General features: G+C 45.7%; 1 protein-coding gene across 2 annotated transcripts; it reads right to left on the reverse strand.

The window, feature by feature from the left end:
• Window positions 1–746: 746 nt before the first annotated feature.
• On the reverse strand, window positions 747–20,992 carry TIMM21 (translocase of inner mitochondrial membrane 21). 2 transcript variants are annotated; one of them, XM_082257996.1, is made up of 6 exons: window positions 20,740–20,992; window positions 14,959–15,021; window positions 12,528–12,625; window positions 10,761–10,834; window positions 6,800–6,902; window positions 747–1,270 (listed from the first exon to the last, which is right to left on the reverse strand). In XM_082257996.1, the coding sequence occupies exons 1-6, from the start codon at window positions 20,945–20,947 to the stop codon at window positions 1,169–1,171; spliced, it is 648 nt and encodes a 215-aa protein (XP_082114122.1). In that variant the 5' UTR covers window positions 20,948–20,992; the 3' UTR covers window positions 747–1,168. The 2 variants fall into 2 exon arrangements, with proteins under 2 accessions (XP_082114122.1, XP_082114123.1); XM_082257997.1 differs by lacking the exon at window positions 6,800–6,902.
• Window positions 20,993–22,833: the final 1,841 nt, after the last annotated feature.

A 22,833-nucleotide genomic window follows, 5' to 3' on the forward strand; every position in this document is an offset into this window, starting at 1 on the left:
CACAGATTGCACTGGCCATGCGATTGAAAATGAAGTTGAAGATCAGAGTGCAGCCCACTGAGTAGGGTAGTATTTTTTTCTAACAGAAGTAACTATTTAGGTTGAACTGGATGGACTGATGTCTTTTGTCAACCTCACAAACTATGTAACTATGTAACTATTTAGGCCCTTTTAATACTCAGCAAAGTTGTAGACCTTTAAAGTGGTTCCTATGGCAGTATATCTAAAAGAGGAAGAGCCAGGAATGACAGTGAAAGAACCAAGAAGAGGTGGTTTGGGGCTGCTCTGTGCAATGGAATTTGTAAGTATAAACCTGTTTGTTATTTTAAAAAATCTAAGATTTTACAATACCTTTAAGTGCACCCCCTAGTGTAAATTATTTTGTTGTTGGGCTTGCTAACAGACTGTATTCTCTGGAGAAATAGATTGGTATCTCCTGGAGAAATATCATTGGTGCTTCAGTCACAAGCCATTTCTTTCAACTTATTTTGTTTTCAGTACTTCTGTACTTTTTTTTTTTTACTATATATTGTTCCCTGAAATGAAACTGGTTTATTTTTAGCACTTTGTCGTCTCACTACAACTAGCAGAACTAAAGCCGCATCCACATTTCATATATCATAGTCTCAGCTGGGAAACCATCCTGTTGTGTTTATTCTCTTATTTCTCTACAATTCAAGGTTCACTGCCTTCTACTGCAGGAGCTGTAGAAAAAGGTGACAGAATAAATATCTAACGCAAACACCTTAACAAAATGATTCTTTATTCATTGACAGCTGACACAGGGAATCTGTAACATTGCTCTTCTGATTTTTAAAGATTCTAGTTAAATTACTTGAAGCTTTGCGAACCCTATTTACACAAAAGACATGCACTGCTTATGATTACACAGGAGGATTGCCAATATGTAAAATGGCTGTGCTTGGCATAAATCCAATCCTCCCTATGAAAGCAATGCATCACCGATAAATGGTCACAAAATCATCAGGAGCCTTCCGAATGAAACCTTTATGATTCACTTTCGTTCTGCCAAACAAATTAGTCACAAATCACTTTGCAGCTCATCCCAAGCACAGACATCTCTGCCAGCAGAGTATTGTGTATTTACTGCTGAAATCTTTTCACAGGAGTAAAAACGGCCAGGCCACAGTGCTTCGGCAGTTTTTTGTTAACTGTCAAATCGGTTGTCTTCAACGGTGATAGATCTCTGTGGATCAGTACCAAACTTAACAATGATGTATCGAACGTCATACAGCCAACCCACTGAACTCTACAAGACAGAAACAAAAGATGAGTAATTAAAAAATAAGCAAAGTTTCCAAAATTCCTAGTTCACAAATACCCAAGCTGACCAAACTAAAATGAAATAGCTGACAAATTACCTTTGCTAAACCACCTCCTATCATGCCACTATGGTGAAATGGCCGATTAGGAGCTCTACAATTCAGGGAAGCCATTTATAAACAATCTCCTTCTCAGAGTGGCTCTGATGGCCAATTACAGGGATCACAAATGTAAACAGTATTACCGGGTCCACCTCTTCCACTAACATCAGAGTAAGGTGCAGGAAGGAGCATTGGTGCCGGACTGCAAGACCAAGGAGGAGAAAGACAGCAGCGGCATTGTTGTGGTTGATTGTGGGATTGTTTTTGTTTTGAGAAGGGGTTAAAATGTCACTGAACACTGATGATGGAGTGTGAGGTTAAAAATAATTGTGGGATTGTTTTGGGGGAGGGATACAAAGTATTTTGTGTTTATCCAGGACATCTATCTTTTGCACAGGATGCAACTGAATCCTCCAGGAAACGTTCTTCCAATAATAATGAAAGAACTGCACTTGTCTTCAGCAGGTGACTAATTTTAATACCACTAAAAGAAAGCGGTCTCAAAAAAATACAAATTCATTATAATTATCAGTCAAACTATCACAGAACTGAAAAATTACATTTTAAAGGGTAACTTGCTTCTATTGAGGTGTCTAAGATGCATTTCAGTCAAAACATCAAAATCCAGAGCCACTAAGATGACTGGAATCCCTTCTGCCTCAATCCCACATAGAAGTCTTGGTAGAAGCTTGAGAGGAGGGAAGGCTTAAAATCAGACGATACTGACCCCATGGGGCTACCAACACGTCTGTGGCATCCGCCACAGGATCCCATGACTAAGCCACAAACCTCTGCACCTGTCGAGCCGAGACACCAACAGATCCATCTTGGGAGTGCCCCACCGGAGACACAGCTGATGAAACACCTCCGGATGAAGGGACCACTTCCATGGCCCAACGCCTTCCGACTGAGGTAATCTGCCTGCCAGTTTACCACCAGGGGAATGTGTAGGGCGGAGAGGGCTGGAACGAACCATTCTGCCCACCTTAGAATGTCGGCTACCTCCAGAGCTGCCTGGACACTTCTTGAGCCCCCTTGGTGATTGACAGAAGCCACGGCCGTGGCATTGTCCAATTGAATGCGCACTGGATAACTCTGAAGACGATCCGTCCAAAGATCAGTCTGATCACTTGGCGTTCCAAGACATGGATCTGGAGTCTGGACTCTTCCAGCATCCAGATCCCCTGAGCAGAATGCTTGCCAAGGACGCCTCCCCAGCCGGACAGGCTGGCATTCGTGGTGACCACTGTCCAATACAAGGTGAGGAAGGAATTTCCCAGCTGAAGCACCGGAGAACAAAGCCACCATATCAGGGACTCCTTTGTGCCCCGGATCTGATTGTCCAGAGACTGCGGAATCGTGTCCCATTTGATCAGAATTTCCCTTTTCAGGGACCTTGTATGGAACTCTGTGCAAACAGAATCGCCTCAAAAGGTAGACACCATCAGGCCCAGCATCTGCTTGCAGTCCGGAGGGATGACCATTTGTTGGACAGCAGGAGGCAAATTACAGCCTGCAATTTCTGGAGTTTGTCCAGAGGAAGGAGCACTCTGGCTAACTCCGAGTCCAGAGTCAGGCCCAGATAGACCAGCTTTGTGGAAGGAACCAGAGCAGACTTCTGAAAAATCAGAATCCAGCCAAACTACTGCAGAGTTCGTATTGTGATCTCCAGGTTCTGCACCAGAGCAGAAGGAGGCTCCACTCGAAGAAGATCATCCAAGTAGCCCAGTGCCGCAATCCCCTTTGCCATAGCCGTAGCAAAGCTAGCAGCGGTGCTAAAACTTACAAAGGGTAACGTCACAAACAGATAATGCTCCTCTCCCACAGCAAAGCGGAGAGAACGGTGGTGACTGGCACATACTGGAATGTAAAGGTAGGCATCCTTGATATCAATAGTGACGAGGAAATCACCCTAACGCAGAGATGCCACCACCATTCAAATGGACTATATTCTGAACTTCTGTACCCACACAAAGCAGTTTAGCGCCTTAAGGTCCAGGATTGGATGCACTTTGCCTTCTTTCCTGAGAACTGTGAACAGGTTTGAGTAAAAACCCTGAAAACATTCCGAGGTTGGAACCGGGACGATCACTCCTTGAAGGAACAAATCTTGTATCGCCCCAAACAAGCCCTGTAAGCGGTCTGGGGACATGCGCAAGTTGGAGGAAAAAACCTTGCTTGGAGGGGGGGTGGGGGGGGGACAAGAGCGAAACCTGATCTTGTAGCCGGACCGAATGAGTTTGCGGACCCACCTGTTTTGCACTCAGGAAGTCCACGGATCCGGAAACCAGTGAAGACGCCCCCCCACCACAGATACAGGTGAGGGCGCATCTTCATGCAGAAGGAGCATTGTCCCGAGTCTGGAGAAGCCCGATCTTGGCTTGCCAGACCAGGTTTTTTTGGATCCTCCAGAATAGGCCCCGAAAGGCTTTGAGCCCTTGTCAGTCGACCATGAGGGACGAAAAAACTTCTTATGACCGGAGAACGAAGGCCCACGTCTACGATGAGGTTCCTTGCCCTTAGTAGCCTGCGGAAGAAAAGTACTCTCCCCCCCTCTGCGAGACCTTTAATGATGTCATCCAGGGTAGCTCCAAACAGGCGAACTCTTTGAAAAGGAAGATCGGTCAAGGCCTTTTTTGAAGTCTGATCCGCAGACAAGCACTTGAGCCAAAAAACACGCCGAAGGACCACTGCCAAAACAGACGCGAGCCATAAGGAGAGCAGCATCCAAAAGAGGCATCACAGATAAACTGCAGCCCCTGGACCAGCTGGTTCACCAGCTTGGCAAAGGCAGGGGGGAGCTGTTCCCCCTCCAGGTCACGATGTAGGAGCTTAGCCCACTCAGTCAGAGTTCGCAACACTAGGGCAATGGTGAATACCGGCCTCATTGCCGAGCCAGCCAGAGTGTACATAGTGCGGGCCACAGCCTTTGTCTTCTGGTCAGCCAGATCCTTAAAGGTGGGGGACTCTTCAACCGGAATCATGGTTGCCTTGGTTAATCTGGAAACCGGAGGGTCCACTTCTTATGAAGAGTCTCCTCATAGGGGTAACGCCTAGTAAAGTTCTTAGGGACCCCACAGGGGCACTTTGGTCGCCCCCACTCTTTAGCAACAAATCTGTCAAAATAGGCAGGGAAATGAAACACCTTTGCCGCTTTGGATGGCTTGTGAGTGCCAAAGGGCACCTGCACCTCAGTTGCAGCTTCAGCTGCGTCCTCCATTTTTAGGGTCTCATGCACAGATACAAATCAATGCATCCACCAGCGCCTTTTTGTGAGCGGTTTCAGACGTGGAGGAATCATCCTCACTATCAGAGGACTCCAGGCACATGGTTGCAAAACCAGCAGGGTGACCACCATCGGCAGCGGCCGAATCAGATTCAGGATCTGATGAGACAGATGCGGCAGAAGAGGCAGGGGAAGGCGGGGCGCTTTTTGCTAGCCCGTCACCCACAAGCCACCTCCACCCGGGACACAAGGGACTCCAGTGCATGTATGGATGGTTGGGACTCAGAGGGCCCTGCAGCCTCAGATAGTGGATCAGGTGGGGAAACTTGCTCCCAAGACTCCATGAGTCACCAGGGGGACAGTGTAAAACACTGCAAAGGGACAACCCCCACTGCGCTGGCAGCAACACCCGGTCACCAGGCACAAAGCACCAAGCGATCCTCAGCAGAGAGGGAGAGGACCCCACCAGACTCATCACCCACAGAAACAGGCACCTGCAGCCACCAGGAGAATCTGCAATACACGTGCAGAAATCAGGAAGTAAAATGATCCAGAAGTCAGCACCAAGGGATGAGGAGGGGCTCCCACCTATGAAATCGCTCACCATAGGGCTCCACTGTCATGCCCGCCGCCATTTCCAAAGGCAAACCACAACAAAATGGCTGCCGGACTACAAAAACGTGACCGCCGTGTATAGAAACACAAAGGCTACAACAAAATGGTGGCCCCGCGTGGCTTACAGGGACCCAGGAGGGAGACCAGGCCTCAAGGAAAGATCCAGGCAGGACAGGGGGGCCCTGGCAGGAGCCCCCACCAGGTACAACCCCCCCCCCGCACAATCGATCATCCGGCTGGCAGCGCACCCCTCATCGCCAGTTAGCACCCTACCCCCATCCCAGGAAAGTGCCAAGACCACCCAAATAACCCCAGCGTGGAGCCCCCCCTCCACGCTGAATGAGAGACTTGGCAAAGGAGGGTGCCTGCGGGAATGAGGGGAACCTAGGTTCTGACCGTCCCAAGGAGGGGCCCACGTGCTTCCCAAAACCCTCCAAGGGGAGATGGGGGGACAGCTACTCACCATAAAAGGAACCAGGCGAGCACCGCTCCAGACAGAATCCCTCTCCATCTAAATAGGGAGGCTGTCGGTCAGAAGGTACGCTGCAACTCTGCCCGAGACGCGGTCGTATGCAACTTTACGAGGCATTTAACTCGCAAGCCAGCCCCTGTCCAGTAGGGCTATGTCATGGTGGAACTGAGGTCTGCATGCGCTCACTGGCAAAACTGGAGTGACCACTGGATCTAGATTATCCAGCCCGTCGCTCAGTCTGGCAGTTGTTTGTAGCTCTCTCAGGAAAAAAAAAAAACATTTTTATCAAAACATTTTTTGCCAGGACCAAAGATCCCAGGAGGAAATAGTTCCTTACTCCGGACTAGGCAGAAAAAAAAACTGAAACTAAAGAGAAAATGGGATTTTTGACTTGCCGTAAAATCCATTTCTCTGATGTTTATTGACTGACATAGCACCCACCCCTCTCTGGAGTTATAATTTTCCTGACACTGCTTGTAACAAAACTGAGTGGCTATAGCGGAGAGAGGGAGTAAACCCCCTGGGACTGTCCATGGGTGTAGCCTTTTTTTCCCCTGCCTAGTGTCCTACTCCTTTAGGGGGCAGTATAACCCAATAGTATTTAATATCAGGAGCTGTGTTCGTCAATGAGCGAAAGAGAAATTATATTTTTGGTTTTAGGTTTAATATTGCTTTATTAATGCTTCACAAATGAAATATACATATGCACATACATACATACATACATACATGTTAAATATATATTAGTAGTTTCTATTAGGGAGAAGTATTTACATGGTTTTTGTTGCTACTACTGTTGATCTCTATACTCATTGGTGGTGTTAAAACAATTCATGTAACATGGAATGATTGTTTCATGAACCCTTTTAAGACCCACTGATGAATACTATTTGTGAATGTTTCTTTAAATCCGAATATGCCTTTTATCTGCACGTGCAATAACTATGTGATTAGAGCCCTTTGGCTTATATAAATCCATGTTTAATTGCCTTTAAATAAAATTACTTGGACTTAAGTTTAGCTGCCCTTCATCGGACGTCACCAGTTGAAGTACATGGATATCTTGTGGCATATGAATAAATAAGATACAAATATAATCACCTTTTTTAAATCCACATGCACAGTAGCTTCATCCACTTTCGAACCTGAGAGGTAGAACGTCAGGCGAATACACTTGATTGTGTTTCTTTTATACCTTATAGCACTTTAAATAAAAAGTAAAAGAAAAGAAAATAGGTGAATAGATAGGGACTTTTCTCAGAGCCAGGTTATGCACCCCGAAATTTCAAGGAGAACATAAAACTTGCCAAAGAAATATCAGCCAGAAAATCAGCTTCTTCATTTATGATCCATAAATTGTTATTGAAACAAAAGTAATAGAAAACAGCCAGTTAGTTTAAAGAAAATAAAAAAACGAATTCAATTATTAATTTATCAAATCATTTTAAATAGTACCTCATCATATCTTTGTACTAAATCATATCTCTTTGTCACTAAAATCATTTTTGAAGCAGACGAAGCTACACTGTGAGACAATCGGGCTCTATTAGATTTAACAAATAAAGTTAGTGATTGGGGGGAAGCACAGAGATAACCACACCAGTAAGTCACTGTTTCTTCACTATCCCATCACAGTCCTGACCATGCAATATTACTTTGAATGTAGTGGGATGTAAATGGTCAGGAACTAAATCCACAGATTTAACGGTTTCTTAAAGGAAAACTCAAGTTACAAATGTTCAATAAAGGATAGGAAATCCTTAACCAAATATAGCAATGTTGTTTTCTACTGTGTTTTCATTTACATTCTGCCTACTTATGCATGCCCAGTGTAAGTTTCACAGTTACCAGTGTACCTATGTCAGTTCTCAACCAGCCTTTCATGTCCACAACCTTTAATGTAGGTAGGGGCACCCGACAAGAGCATACCTTTCCCCACTATCTGCCCTAATAATAGACTTGTGGCTGCTATAATTAAAAGTTAATATTTTATTAGAGCTATTTTGAACATACCATGATACTTTAATGAACTATAGGAATAAACAGGAAAAGATTGTGTTCTATGAAAATTAACCCTCAAGAAGTGACAGAATAATTCAAAATTTTGGTGACTATTCTGGTCCAATATTTAAGTATAAGTCCTTTATTAAAAAAAAAAAAAAAAATTCTCAAAAAAGTCCCTCCTTGAAATCCATAGTCAAAAGCATTGTTCAGTGATGTAGATCCATGAATGTATATATTATATATAAATAATATATATATATTTTTTTGGTTTAAATATTATGTCTTTTTTTTCTTCAGTCCAGTGTAGCAGTTTTTTTGGTTTGGTGGTGAATTGGCGCAAGAAGAGGTCTCCCACGGCCTGAGGAAGGAGCGCATGCTCCGATAACGCGTCGCTGTAGCATCCCGCATCACCGCCAGGAGTGACTCCAGGATCCCAGGACCCACGAGTGCCAGCGTTCCACCAGTTGACGAGGAGCCCACGGACACCACCGAGGCCATCCCTGTACACAAGGAGGAACCCCCTGCCGCTCTCACTGGGATCCACTGCCTCCACCACCAGGACCTGCTCCAGTGATGCTCCTGATGATCAACATTACTTGACAAACTGCATCTTATTCACCGACTAAATGTGAGTGTAATACTGCTGCACATACTTCAATAAATGTCTTGCTGCACTTAGAAGGCGCTGCGCTGTCTTCCCTCCAGTGTAGCAGTTTGTCTTACTGTATAAAATTTTCTTTAAAGAGTAACCACTTCGTGGTGAAAAAAAATTCACCAAATAAAGAAAAAATATGGCGTATACAATCGCGACACAAATCATATTGTGATTTGATGTTATTAAAAATTACCTTTCCTTTTCAATCTGCAGCTGTTGTAATTTTCTGAAAATCCAATGCAATATGACTACCTGGAGCTGTTCTGTACACAGAATGTGTACCGACCACACCCCAAGGAACTTAATTTCCTGCTTGTGTGATTGGCTCACCAATTTTCCCAGAAGTCTGCCTAAGATACAAGTCAGATTTCTGGCATCCCCTGCAACAAAAGTGTCATTTTTGGTGAGATACTCCCAATAGGAACACGTCTAAAGGGATGCAGACCCAGCAGATTTCCTCATTAGAACTCTGCAGCTGCCACAGCTAATAGAGAATTATAAAAGCACTCCCATTTGACCCACTCAGCACAGAGGAACAAATAATGATTTCTTCAGAATAACAGATGTACAGAGAATACTCAGAAGGTGAACGTTTTTCTCTCAACAAAATTGGAGTTACAAAATTAGATTTAAAAAAGGATCTATGGCAATTATGATGCCCGATGACACGTCGAAAGAATGGTGATCCTGCCCCTTTGTATACAACAGCTGTTGTCTACCACACTTGTCATTCAGTAGGTGACAAGCAAACATGCAGTATCCTGGCTGCAGGGTTTTTTTATTCATTTATTTTTTATTTCTTTTTTGACAGGCACCATGACTGACGTGGATCTACATCGCTATACAACGTGATTGACAATGGATTTACAATGTAGGACTTTTTTTTATTTTATTTTTTTAAAGGCTTTGTCAAACGTTTGGATGTCTTTATTATTATTTTTTTTTTTAGGGAACAACTTTTTGTTTGTACAAGTAAAAATGTTCCCCGTTCTCATCCACATACGGGGGGGGGGGGGGGGGGGTTGTGCTACCCCCTTAAAATTTATACCAGACTTAAAGGGTCTGGTATGCATTTTGGAAAGGGGGCGCTCTTTTTTTTTTCCATGCTTACTGCAGCATGTCCTACAGTAAAAGTGACATTTACAAGGAAAACTAAATGATACATTTTAAATTGCTGGCAAATACCATCTCATTGTGGGCTTTTCTTTTTAAGGAAAGGGCATTTTTAATTTTCCACTTTACACATGCCCCTGTGTTTGATGGATGGGGTGAACAAAAATTAAAAAAATGCCGCCATTGCTAGATTTTCTCCATAATAGCTTTGACCCCCACCTGTAGGGACCTGTATATCATTTTCAGAGAACTACCCTGGAATTAACAGCAACCTAGAATTAAAGTGGTGCAGATGGAGCACCCCAGGGGGAGGTGTTGGTTTACTACCTTGCTGTCCAGCTACAACACCTGGTATGAGGCTTTGTGCAGACTACGCAAACAGTAACCAATGAGGCGGAGTCTAACTTATACAAACTTCTCAGACCACAGCTCAGGAGTTGAGGTCCACAGCTTGCATAGACCCAATACAGTACCCTTTAGTATATAGCAAATAATGTTAGTCAGCAAGAAAGAAGCCGCAGCCCTAGCACATAACTGTATAAATGGGAGTTAAAACCACTTGAAGATTACACAGAGAGTGGTTTACATTGTATAAAGATTTCTACATCATCTGGCAGGGAATGTTTGCCTAATTTTGAACTTATAAATTGCGTATACACTCATGTAAAAAGGCTGGGACAAAACTAAACAGCTGTAAAAAATAACAGGGTTTACAGAAATTAGCCCATTTGTGCGAACCCCACCTAATAAGATCAGAGAAAGCACAATATGCCATGATTTTGAGGCGAGTTTGACTGGGCTTGAATTTCTTTGGCCTTAAAACGCTTCAAAATCGTGCCAAAGTAGTGCAGGGACTACTTTGAAGTCGGTGCGACTTCAAGTCGCACAGATATGAATGGTACTCATTGGAAATAATGGAGAATGACTTGTCATGCGATTTTGCAGTCCCAAATCGCATGACAAGTCGCACAAGTGTGAAAGGGGCCTTACACATTAAAGCTTGGTGATCTTGGGCATGCAGTGGGGAGCCGGCTCTATGGTCAGCACCCGTATATATAATGGTGGCAGCAGGGACCAGCAGCGGTAAGGAGAACTGGCTGTGGGAAGACAGAACTGAACCGAAGGCACTGGTAAGTGCCTGCTTTTTAAAAGTCAGCAGCTACAGCATTTGCAACTGTCACTTAAAAAAAAAATACAGTTCCTCTTTAAGATATGTGCAAAAGTATCAGTAATTAAAAACTGTTTAATTGAAAATGCAAGCACAGCAGACAATACAACTGAAACTCTTACCTAACATGCTGAGTTCTTTTACCATCTGGAAAGCATGCATAGTCATTGATAGGCTCCCCAAAAGTTGCAATGACCTTGGCAGAAAAAAAATCCACAATTAGTGCCACTAGCAGCTGTTTTTTTTTTATGGTTGAACCAGATGGACTGGTGTCTTTTTTCAACCTAAGGCCCCTTTCACACAGGCGGACCGGACCGTTCAGATCCGCCTGTCATCCTCCTGCTCAGCGGGGGATCGGCTGATCGATCCCCCGCTGAGAAAAATGGACTCCGGGTGTGTGAAAGAGGCCTAACTATGTAACTATATGCAGCTGTAATTAGAAATGAGATTTAACTTTACCTGGTTGAAAGGTATTACTGAGTAAACCAATGAAAAAGACCTCCTGAAAGAAGTAGTAAAAAATATACTGACCATCAACCTAATATTTAGGCGCAGTATGCCCTTTGGCAGCCAACAGCATCTCCAGGGCCAAAAATAGTGTTCCCACCATTTTTCCCCACCTATTAAAATGCACTTGATGGTGGAATGCGATGACCCCACACATGCGCACAGGAGTCTGTCATTTTGGCTTGTGTAGAGCATGTGCGGCTCAGTGTGCATTCAATAGAAGACTGCAAGCAGGCAGGGGAATATTTGTTACTGATGCCCCAGACGACATCAACCTATGACGAAACACGTCAGTGCCAGACGTGATGTCAACACGCCGCCTTCCGTGCCGGCTCCAGATTATACATGTGAACGCGGGACTCCGCGGTACTTCTTACAGCCTTCACATTGATGTTATGCACCTGTACATTGGATTTTATGTAAGTGCAATTTTAAATAAAGCCTTTTTAGCCTGAAGCAGGGTTACACTATGTGCCTCTTTACCCTGTCTCCTATATATGCCATCCACGGGTCTCCCTTCTCAGTCTTGCCCAAGACTACTTTATGAGTGACCATACTGGAATTTGTGCATTGGCTCAGTGAATTGCGTTTGTGGCCAGTTCATTAGGTTGAATGGCCATGAGCTTCTGGTAAGCAGCTATATACCGGTATATGCCATTTTGACCACGAGTGTTGTCCTTTTCCTACCTCACACTGGGAAGACCCCTTCGGGACTATTAACATCTGCTGGGACTTATGGTGCATCTTTTGGGTGTTTAGCCTTTACTGTTTATGGACTCCAATTTCTTTATTTGTGGACTTTGTTTATGGTCACAGGATTGTCACCTTATCATTTTTATTTGTTTTTGGTGAAGCATTTTATCTTTATTGTCACCTTGTTCACATCACTTATTTGATAGCGCTGCACATTGTACCATGAATATTTGTTACTGCAGAAGAAACATTGTATGTGGTTGTACAACTGCCCTGTTGGATTTTTGCCACTTTGATCAGTATATTCTTACAGCCAGGAAGCCTTCTAGCTGTCAGAATATAAAGGATGAGCAGGAGGATTCCCCCATCCACATCGAGTGTGTGGATAGGAGAATCAAGGAATTTTTTTTTTTTTTTTTTTATTCAACCCTCTAAATGAAGGAAAAAAAGTGGGTCATTTATGGGCTACCATAGCATAAGGTTGTGGTGCAGCCCCTTTAAGTTGAGTTTGCTGTACTGCCCACAGAGCCACCGCTTTTGCAGCTTAAGGGTGAGTGGTATAACATGACCCAACCATGTGTTGTTACTGCCCCCCAAAGGCAAGTGTAAACGAGGCCTAAATGTCAATTTTTTCTCTCCAATAACCTTATCTCACAATATGGCATAGCCCATTCTTATTGCTAACTTACCTCAGGGTGATTCTCACACTTTTTCAAAGCATTTTTATATATTCTCAGAGGACTTGAAGGATAGAGAATATCTCTTAAGGTGAAAAAGATAATTCCCGCTGCAATAATAAAAGGAAAAGGTCACTGTAGAAAGATTTCTTAGAAAATGTAAGCTCAGCAAAACACTGCATTCAAACTAGATAAACATGCTATACAAATGATAACCGAAATGTGTTTTAGAGGAGTCTTGAATCCCACCTAAATGCCACCTGTCATGTGACTGCTGTTGCTGGCTGCCTCCTGCCAATGCTAGTTGCCTGGCTTCAGTAATTTAAAAGAACAGGCATGCAGCGAACAGAAAATAAAAGTCTCCCAACGGCTTGCTAAGAGCCTGAGCCAGCTGCTGGTCCAGGCATCTGGCTGGATCTCGTCCATATGGTCAGGGTGTTTTCAGAGCCTGGACCAGCTGAGGTACGTCATTTGTCAAAGGACTTTAGTCTGCTGTCGACCGAAAAAACAGGTCACAGGAATGCAAAACTAACCGCACTTCTGTGACCTACAGGAGAAGTTTAGCCAAAATAGCTTTCACTATACTTTTACTTTAAGTGTAAGTTTGCCTTTTTTACAAAAAATTAAAAGGTGAACACACTACACCCTCCCCACCCCCTGCTGCACTTACCTCCATGGATGATTAGCTTCCGCAGCCCAGACAGTTGTTGCAGCAGTCTGGGTATTTGAATGCTGAGGTCTTCTTCCCTCTCCTTCCTTAGGGATGCTAGGACGGATCAGAGTGCTTCTGGCACATGACCTCTTTGACCAATATAAATAGCTCTGATCCATCCCGACGTCCCTAAGGAAACAAGCAAAAGATGACTGCTGCTTTTAAATCCCCATACCGCCGTAAGGGCTGCGTGGACACTAAGGTAATTATCCATGAAGGCAAGTGCAGTGGGGACCTAAATTCTACACCAGGGGTCTCCAAACTTTCTAAACAAAGGATCAGTTTACTGTCCTCCAGACTTTATGAGGGCCAGTGGTAGTACAGAATGTCCCAGCATCAGTGGAAGTAAACAATGTCCCATGTTTGGTGTCAGTGAGAGGAATTATGCTTCATTTTTTTGTGTCATCGGGAGGAATTGTGCCCCATTATTGGTGTCATTGGGCCCCATTGTTGGTATCACTGGGAGGGATTATGCCCCATCACTGGCATCTTCACCAGCTTCATTGGAGCCAAATAAAATAGAAAGTGGAATAGTGTCCCAATGGCCAGCTAAAAGCAAGCAAAGGGCCCCACCTGGCACCCGGGCTGCAATTTGGAGACCACTTGTCTATACTGTTGTGGGGAATGGCATTGTCAGGGAAATGGCCGTAGGAGAACTGGCAACATTTCCAGTAATAGCAATGGATGCTCCTGGCTTAATCGACACAGCCTTCTGCTGGCCCGTCAGGGAAATGGCTGTAGGAGAACTGGCAACATTGCCAGTAATAGCAATGGTCATTCCTGCCTCAATTGACACTGCCCTCTGCTGGCCTATAAAGGGTGGCCATAGGATCAGACTCATTGCTGGATTATCTCTCAGCTTCCTGTGCTTCCTGTTTGGTCTTCCGGTTGTGACCTCGGCTTGTTCCTGATTCCGTTTGATCTCCTGCTCCTGGATTGACCCTTGGCTTCTTCCTCTGACCGTGCTTCTGTTACCTACCGTGTATGACCCCGGCTTGCTTCAAGACCTCGGCTATTCTGGTTGTCTCCTGTGCATGACCTCGGCTTGTACCACGGTTCCCGCTACCAGAGACTATTCCTTGGCACAAGGTAACCCGTGCTACTTAAGGCGCTACACCCTCTGTACCATCTCCAGGGGTGTGCCGCACTGAGCCGCAAGGGGAGCCCTCTCAGCACCTCGGCCTCGGATCAGGTAATCCTGACAGGCATTCTGTAAAATCATGGGGAAGCTCTCAAAACCCTAAAGCCCAAACAATGTCTGTGATATTCATGGCAGTGAAACAAGTCCTAGCCAGAGCATAGTGGTCCTCTCCCTTGTAACTACTACTTGGTGAAAAGTAGAATGGAATAGTGCTTCTTGAATGAAAAGATATCTGCAATTCTTGATGATACAATCTCAGCAGGTTTGTAAACTTTGAACACCATTTGCCCAATGATTTTGATCAATCCCTCCAGTTCACCTAATTGATCTAAAGAAATAAAAGCTCACATTTCTCTTGACTACCTTCTATCTTGCTCTTTACCCTTCTTAATTCAATTCTCTTTGGTTGCTTTTTGTCATACAATTTAATGTACAAAAGGAGGCTCCTTATTATGACATGTTTATTTATTCATAATAATTGTATTGCTCTGGCTGAAACTATACATTTTATGCATTTTTGTAAATCTCCAAATAAAAACTTAATGAAACAAAAAAAAAAAAAAAAAACACAAATGAAAAAATGTGTTTACCAAGAACAGCTCCTAGAGAAATAGACACAACGAAAAAAGTGATTTCCATGCCAATTTTCGACACTGAAACAAACAAGAACATATTTATATGCATAGATTATTTTGTGTAAAAACTTATTCAAGTCATTTTAGAATTTTGCAAACAATCTTTCTTCATACATTTAGGCCAAACTGTGTTATGCTACATTTCTTGGTGAAAATAACTGACTGACTCGTTTCTTGAGGCCCGGAAATGCCAGGACAGTAAAAATACCCCCAAATGACACCTTTATGGAAAGTATTCACCCCAAGGCATTTAGTAAGAGGCATTGGGTATTTTTGGAAGATGTCATTTTTTGTCAACATTTTTTGGAAAATGAATTAAAAAAATATATATATATGTTTTTACTTTTCTTTTTTATAGACTGTCCCCAGTGCAGTACAGCATCATCATATAACTGGTATGGAGGTGATAATTATAATTTTCTTTCAATAATTCTCTTTTTTTTTTTTTTATTACGTTTCCTTTTTTTTTTTTTTTTTTTTTCACACTGTGACCAGAGCATTAGGCTCCTTTCACACGGCCGCTCCATGTGAAAGGTCCGCTGCGGGACTTTTTTTTTTTTTTTTCCACGGAGCGGATGACATTTCTGTCATCCGCTCCGTGTGCCCGCATATCATCCCATCCGTTTGCGGATGATATGCGGACCTAATATAAGTATATGGCACTGCGGATGTCAGCGGATGACACCGCTGACATCCGATTTTCCTTCCTTCCCGTTTTTTACACGGATGGAAAAATGGGGTTCTGTTCCGTTCCAAAAAACGGAACAGAACTGAAAGGAGGAAAATCGGATGTCAGCGGATGGTATTCCGCTGACATCCGCAGGGCCATTCACTTACATTATGTCTGCAAATCATCCGCAAAAAAATAGGATGATTTGCGGACACACGGAAAGCAGCGGAGCGGCCGTGTGAAAGGACCCTTACAGTGTTACCATAGTAACATTGTACTACTTTGGGGAAGTGATCAACATTTTTTTTTTTTAACATGATTGGTTATACCAGAGAAAGTGAATTTTATTGTTATAAGCAACCATTTTTTCCGGATGAATTTGATTGATTCAGTGTGTATTGTTCTGATTAGCCACAGCTAAGCTAATCACATGGTACAGATGGGCTGGACTGTGATTGGCCCTGTCTGTACAATGTAATCACTGTGACCAATCACAGCTAGCAACACAATTGTATGCAATGAATGGCATGTATAAAAGCCATCCATTGTTTACAATTGTCATGTGATCTGCTGTGGTTGGTCACAGGGATCACATGGTACCGGCAGTGGCCCGGTACAGTGATCTGTCATCGGCTGTGTCTGATGGACACAGTCAGTGACAGATCACACCGCAGCACAGTCGTGGGGCACCCACAAGATGTGTTCACACACAGAAGCATGGCCAGCGGAAACCAAGGACTCTCTATGGTAGGATCATTAGCACCTGGACTGGCTCTCTCAGGAGAAATTTCAGAATGAGAGGGCGAAGTGGGAAGGCATATGCGATTCCCACTCTTCCCATTCTTTTCTTTTTTTCCAAATCATTCCAGCTCCCTTCCCCCCCCTCCATACCGCCACAGCCTCTGTACACACACATCGCATATGTGCGCGAAGGCCTGCCCACGGGTGACCTCAACTAGCACAGGCGCACTACGCCAGGGTGCCGCACTGAGGAGGGGCCAAGGCAAGCGCATGCGCCCTACGGCCGGGTGACCTCAGCAAGTTGGCCATACCATGCTGCCATCGGATCCCCAGAAGGCAGAAGGGGCAGAGAGTAAGTAGAGAACATATACAAAAAAGGGGATACAAGGAAACTGGAAAGAGAGTGGGGAAAACGAGGAAAAAAGAGAGGGAGGGGAAAAGAAGAGTAAGAGAAAGAACAAAGAAGCAAGATAGGGCCAAGGGGGCTCCCCTCAATAGCAAAGGACTACAAAAAAATGGCGGAACTGCACGAGGGGCTCGGGAGAGAAAGGGGGCAAAGAAAACCTGATTCTGCTGCTTTACTCCACTGGCCATTCATCTACATTCTTATAGAAGCATTTGGCAGTTTGCATTCCTATAAGGAAACACTGTATACCCCAAAACCAGAAGGGGTTCCCAGACTTATTAGCGCTAATAGCAGCCCAAGTACAGGGATTGCGCTGGGGAGAGGCTGAACCCAGCGGAAGCTGCTTCATGGCAGAGGTAGGGACATGCTGCTGAATTTTTCAGTCAAAAGTTATGAGTAAAACAAAGAGAATGTTGGGGGAAGGGGGACGTCTTTCTTCACCGATCCTGAGGGCGGAGTAGAGGTGGAGCTCCATCACCTGTAACCTGCCATGGAGGCGCCAGGAAAAAGTTTTGCCTATAGTTCTACTTTAATACATAGAATGTATTAGGGTGAAAAACCTTGAGGCTTTACCGACGACGACGTTGGTGACATAAGGGGGTGGGGCCTTCCGGTGACGTCACCGGGAGGCCACACCCCTAATGGCTATATAATAAGCTGCAGAGACCGGAGACCGGCATAATCACCGGGGACAGCGTCGGAGGAGGACCGGAGGAAGAAGAAGACCAGAGGAGGCAAAAGACCAGAGGAGGCAAAAGACCAGAGGAGGCAAAAGACCAGAGGAGGCAAAAGACCAGAGGAGGCAAAAGACCAGAGGAGGCAAAAGACCAGAGGAGGCAAAAGACCAGAGGAGGCAAAAGACCAGAGGAGGCAAAAGACCAGAAGAGCGGAGGGGAGAAGAGCGGAGGGGAGAAGAGCGGAGGGGAGAAGAGCGGAGGGGAGAAGAGCGGAGGGGAGAAGACCAGAAGAGCGGAGAGAAGACCGGATGAAGATTTTTAATAAACTTTTCAAAACGTCTCCTGTCTTTTTTTACATACACTGCCTTTTATGGGGTGAATGGGTAGGGGTACAATGTACCCCATACCCATTCACATAGGGAGGGGTCCGGGATCTGGGGGGCCCAGATTCCGATAAGCCCCCTGCCCGCAGACCCCCACAACTACCGGCCAGGGTTGTCCGGAAGAGGCCCTTGTCCTCATCAACATGGGGGCAAGGTGCTTTGGGGTGGGGGGGGGTGCAGAGCCCCCCCTGCCCCAAAGCACCCACACCCCCCGGATGTTGAGGGCGTGTGGCCTGGTATGGTCCAGGGGGGGTGGGGCCGCTCGCTCATCCCCTCCCCTTTCCTGGGCTGCATGCTCGGATAAGGGTTTGGTATGGATTTTGGGGGGGGGACCCCACGCCTTTTTTTGGCGTGGGGCTACCCTCAAATTCCATACCAGACCTGAAGGGCCTGGTTTGGAACCTGGGGGGAATCCCACGCCGTTTTTTTCCCCATTTTGGCATGGAGCTCCCCCCTCAAGATTCTCACAGAGCAAGTCGCACCGCAAGTCAGATCATCCTGATCCGACTTGCGCTGCACCTTCCATTCAAATCAATAGGGAACCATTGATTTTGGATGGAAGCAGAAAAAAAGGCTGCTAAAAGCGACGTGGCCAAACATGCAATAATGAAAATGGAAAAAGCTACTAAAAGCACGTTTTTACAGCTGCTTTTTCCTGGCGTTAGAAGTGGCTCTGCATCTCGTTTTTTCTGACGCCCAGTGTGAGGGCTTAATTTCGCATATATGAATGGGTATCATTGGAAAACATGGCAAACGACATGTCGTGCAACTCTGATGTCCAAAGTTGCATAAGTGTGAAAGGGGCCTTACTAAGAAATGTGCTTGACAAAAAGCCAGATCGCTGCTCTGTTTACAGAGCCCTATGTTGTTAGTAAATACCCCCCCCCCCCCCAAAAAAAATGTAAAATCTAATTTTTTTAACATTTTCGGCCAAATTGTTTTACGCTGCATATGTTTGGTAAAAAAAAAAAAAAAACGCAAAAAGCGTATTTTGATTGGTTTGCGCAAAAGTTATCGCGTTTACTAACAAAGGGAAAGATTTTTGTCATTTTTGGTGTTTTTTTTTTTAACCAGTAATGGCGGCGATCTGCAATTTTTTTTGCGGTACTGCGACATTGCGGCGGACAGATCGGACCCTTGACTGACATTTTTGACACTTTTGGGGGTACCAGTGACATTACTACAGTAATCAGTGCTATATATATGCACTGTTACTGCAAAAATGACACTGGCAGGGAAGGGGTTAACTGTATTGGACAGGGAGGGGTTAAGTGTGTCCTAGGGGCGTGATTCTAACTGTAAGGGGACAGGTCTCCTAGTGTAAAAACAAAGATCAACGGTTCTACATAGTAGAACCGTCTGATCTTCATTTTTACACAGGGGAGAATGACAGGCGGCTTGTTTACATAAGCCGCTCTGTCTTTCTCCCGCTGTACCGGCGATCGTAGTGTGACCGGCGGACATCGGGTCTGCCCGTCACACGCCTGCACTCCTCTGTGAACGAGCCGAGGCGGGCGCACGCCTCGGCGGGTGCGCGCTCGCCCGCTATTGGCTCTAAAAGGAGTGACAAGCGAGCGACATAGACCTACGTCACTCTGCCTGGCCGGGGCTGACTGCCGCAGTAAATATACTGTGAGCAGTCGGCAACCGGTTAAAGATGGTTGTAAACCCCTGAGTACGGTTTGTACCTATAAGTAAGCCTATAACCAGGCTTACCTATAGGTACTGTAAATATCTCCTAAACTTGCACCATTTAGGAGATATTTACTATATAGTAGGCCTGCACTCTGAAGTAAAGGCCGCCCTTGCCGTTTCTTCAGAGCCCTGTGCTGTGACTGTGCATGCTCCTGCGGGCATGCATGAGAGTGATGTCACACGGACTCCGGCCAGTAGCACAGCCAGAGTCCGCAGTCCCAAAAGAAAAACGGGTAAAGATGGATGTGGCCTCCAGCAGCAGACATCTCAAGCCTCCTGCAAGTCGCGGGAGACTCCCGCTTTCCGCCCTAAGCTCATGGACACCCGCGAGCTCAGGGCAATATCCCGGTCACAGTCAGGAGATGTCGATGCAGAGTGTCAGCGCCTGTGCAGTGAGAGTAAGAACGCCCGACGGAGCCGCTGTAGAACCGGCTCACAGGCGGAGTGATATGATTACATGCATTCTGCCTGTGGGAGGAGCGGCAGAGAGGAAGCAGAGGCTTTGCTCTCTACTTCAGCCGCATCTTCCACTCCAGAGGCATTTTGGCGTGCGCTGGATCATCGGCCACAACACTGACCAACTCTGAACTAACCTAAACCCAGAGGCCAGCACAGACAAGAGAGCAGCACCAGTGACCAGGCCAGTACCAGCTACCATGGCAGCACCAGTGACCAGGCCAGTACCAGCTACCATGGCAGCACCAGTGACCAGGCCAGTACCAGTTACCATGGCAGCACCAGTCCAGTACCAGCACCATACTGATTACATTTCATTTCATTATTCTCTGGTTGTGTTAAATTGGAAAGGGGGGGATGCGGCATCGGCGTGCGTGGGGGGGTGGCGGCATGCGTGGGGGGGGGCACCTCCCTGAAATGACTTTGCCACCTCCCTGAAATGAGTTTTTGCAGGTTGGGAAGTCTGCAGCAGGGACAACGTGGGCTTAACGTGCAAGTGTCAGATAATGTGCCAGTATGCATTGCAAACTAGCACATTATGCATTTACTTTGCAGGCAACCAAAAAGCCAATTTGATTTCCCAGCCTTTACTTCCTCTAACTGTAGAAACCCCTGACTCTCTAAACTGTCAGCAATCCCAAACCTTTGTAAGGTAGAGCCATGGCTGGGGGTGACCTATCCCTGTAGAGGTGAATGGCAGGTACCTACCTTTATCGAATGAATTCTCCTCCTTCTTGTGTTCTGTCAGTAGGACTCTCCCCGTACACAGGGATCTGACATACATCTGAGGAGCTCTTCTCCTCACACAGTCCAGGCACCCCACACTGGCCCAGGCCGCCCTGTACCCCCTCCTCATACATAGCAATGTACTATGTCTGCCCACCACACTCCTCCATAGACAGGCGGCCACAATCATGGCAGCACTTCTATTATTACTGATCACTAGACATGATAATCACAGGGCTCAGCACTGCCTGACTACACTCGTATCACAGTCCCCAGTCTACAGCCGACTACTACTGACATGTGCAACTGCACACACGCCTCTCTGCGAGGATGAAAATGATGATGGGAGTCGTAGTTTTTACACCTCTCCTCTCTAGTCTTCCCTGAGCACACAGAACTACAATTCCCGGCATCCCCTACGCTCAGTAGACGGAAGTTTAGATGACTTCAGAAGGGATTGTGACCTGTGTGATCTTGCTGGGTTATGTGCGGTTATATAGTGAAGGGAATGCGTTCAGTAAAAGGACTAAGTAGTCCATTCTGAAGCACTTCAAGTCCTATCTGATTCCTGGCGTAATGTACAGAGCCGGATACAGCCATTCATTTCTGGTGTTGGAACTGCCATTATTGCTGGATTTCATTGCAAGGATACTGTAAAGAAACATGGATAACTGCCATTATTGACCTTCATCTAAAAATCTCAGTTGCCTGGCTGCTTGTCTCGTAGCGAGCAAACTCATAACTCCTGATTAAAGTTAAAGCGGAGCTTCCACTTTTGGCACCTTTCTGGGGGGAGGGGGTACCTGTTTGACAGGTACCCTGTCCCCACTTCTGTCAGACCTCACCATGGCAAGGTACATCAGAAGTTCAGTCCCCCCCTTCTTCCCCGCCGCCGGGCCATTCAGAGCAGCGCGCTTCACACATGCGCAGTAGGGAGTTGGCTGTAAAGCTGCAAGGCTTCACTGCCGGTTTTCCTTACAGGCAATGGTGGCAGTACCCGAGAGCTGATGGAAACATCCACTGCGGTGCCGACATCACTGGATTCCAGGACAAGTACGTGTCCTAATATTAAAAGTCAGCAGCTACAGAATGTATAGCTGCTGACTTTTCATTTTTCTGTTGGAGGGGGGGGGGGGGCTGGAGCTCCGCTTTAAAGTGATTGTAAACAATCACCTTGTAAAACAATCCATTCTGCTTAACCACTTGCCGCCCGCTCACCGACAAATGGCGGCGGAGCAGTGTGGCTCTCATTCTAGGACAACATCATATGACGTGTGACGATCATGGCCGCGCCCTAGACCCCGATCTTGGTAAAGAGCCAATGACTTGGCTCTTTACCTATGTGATCGGCTGTGTCCAATCACAGCCGATCACATGTAAATGAGGAAGTGCCATTTACCGGCTCTCCTCCCCTCACACTGTCAGAGTGCGTGGCAAGGAGAGCTGATCAGCGGCTCCTCCTCAAAGGGGAGTCTAGGAAAGGTAATTTTGGGCACGATCATCAGTGCCCTGATTACAGCAAAGTAAAAAAACAGTGCCCATAGTGCTGCCAGTCAGTGCCCATCTGTGCCGCCTGTCAGTGTCCATCTGTGCCGTCTGTCAGTGCCCATCAGTGATGCCCATCAGTGACGCCCGTCAGTGCCACCTCTTAGTGCCCATCAGTGCCGCCTATCAGTGATCATCAGTGCCGCCTATCAGCACCACCTATCAGTGCCACCTCATCTGTGCACATAAGTGCCACCTCATAAGTGCCACCCCATCAGTGCAGCCTATCAGTGCTGCCTCATCAGTGCACATCAGTGAAGGAGAAAAATTACTTCTTTTCAAAATTAAAAATTTACTGACAGAAAATACTGTAAGTAAAACTTTTTTTTTTTTTTCAAAATTTTCTGTCGTTTTTTTTTTTTTTTTTTAGTGATTGCCACTAACTTCCAGTCCAGTGCCAAGTGGCTGTCCTGCTGCTTAGTGAACACAGGGGTTTGCGCGATCAGCACTGCCACCATTCACAGAACGCCTGTTTATTTCTGTGAATACAAGGCATTCTCTGTTTGGACAAGGTGGAGATTGTAACATCAC

Source organism: Pelophylax lessonae, assembly GCF_965119305.1.
Source record: "Pelophylax lessonae genome assembly, chromosome: 5".
Lineage (NCBI taxonomy): Eukaryota > Metazoa > Chordata > Amphibia > Anura > Ranidae > Pelophylax > Pelophylax lessonae.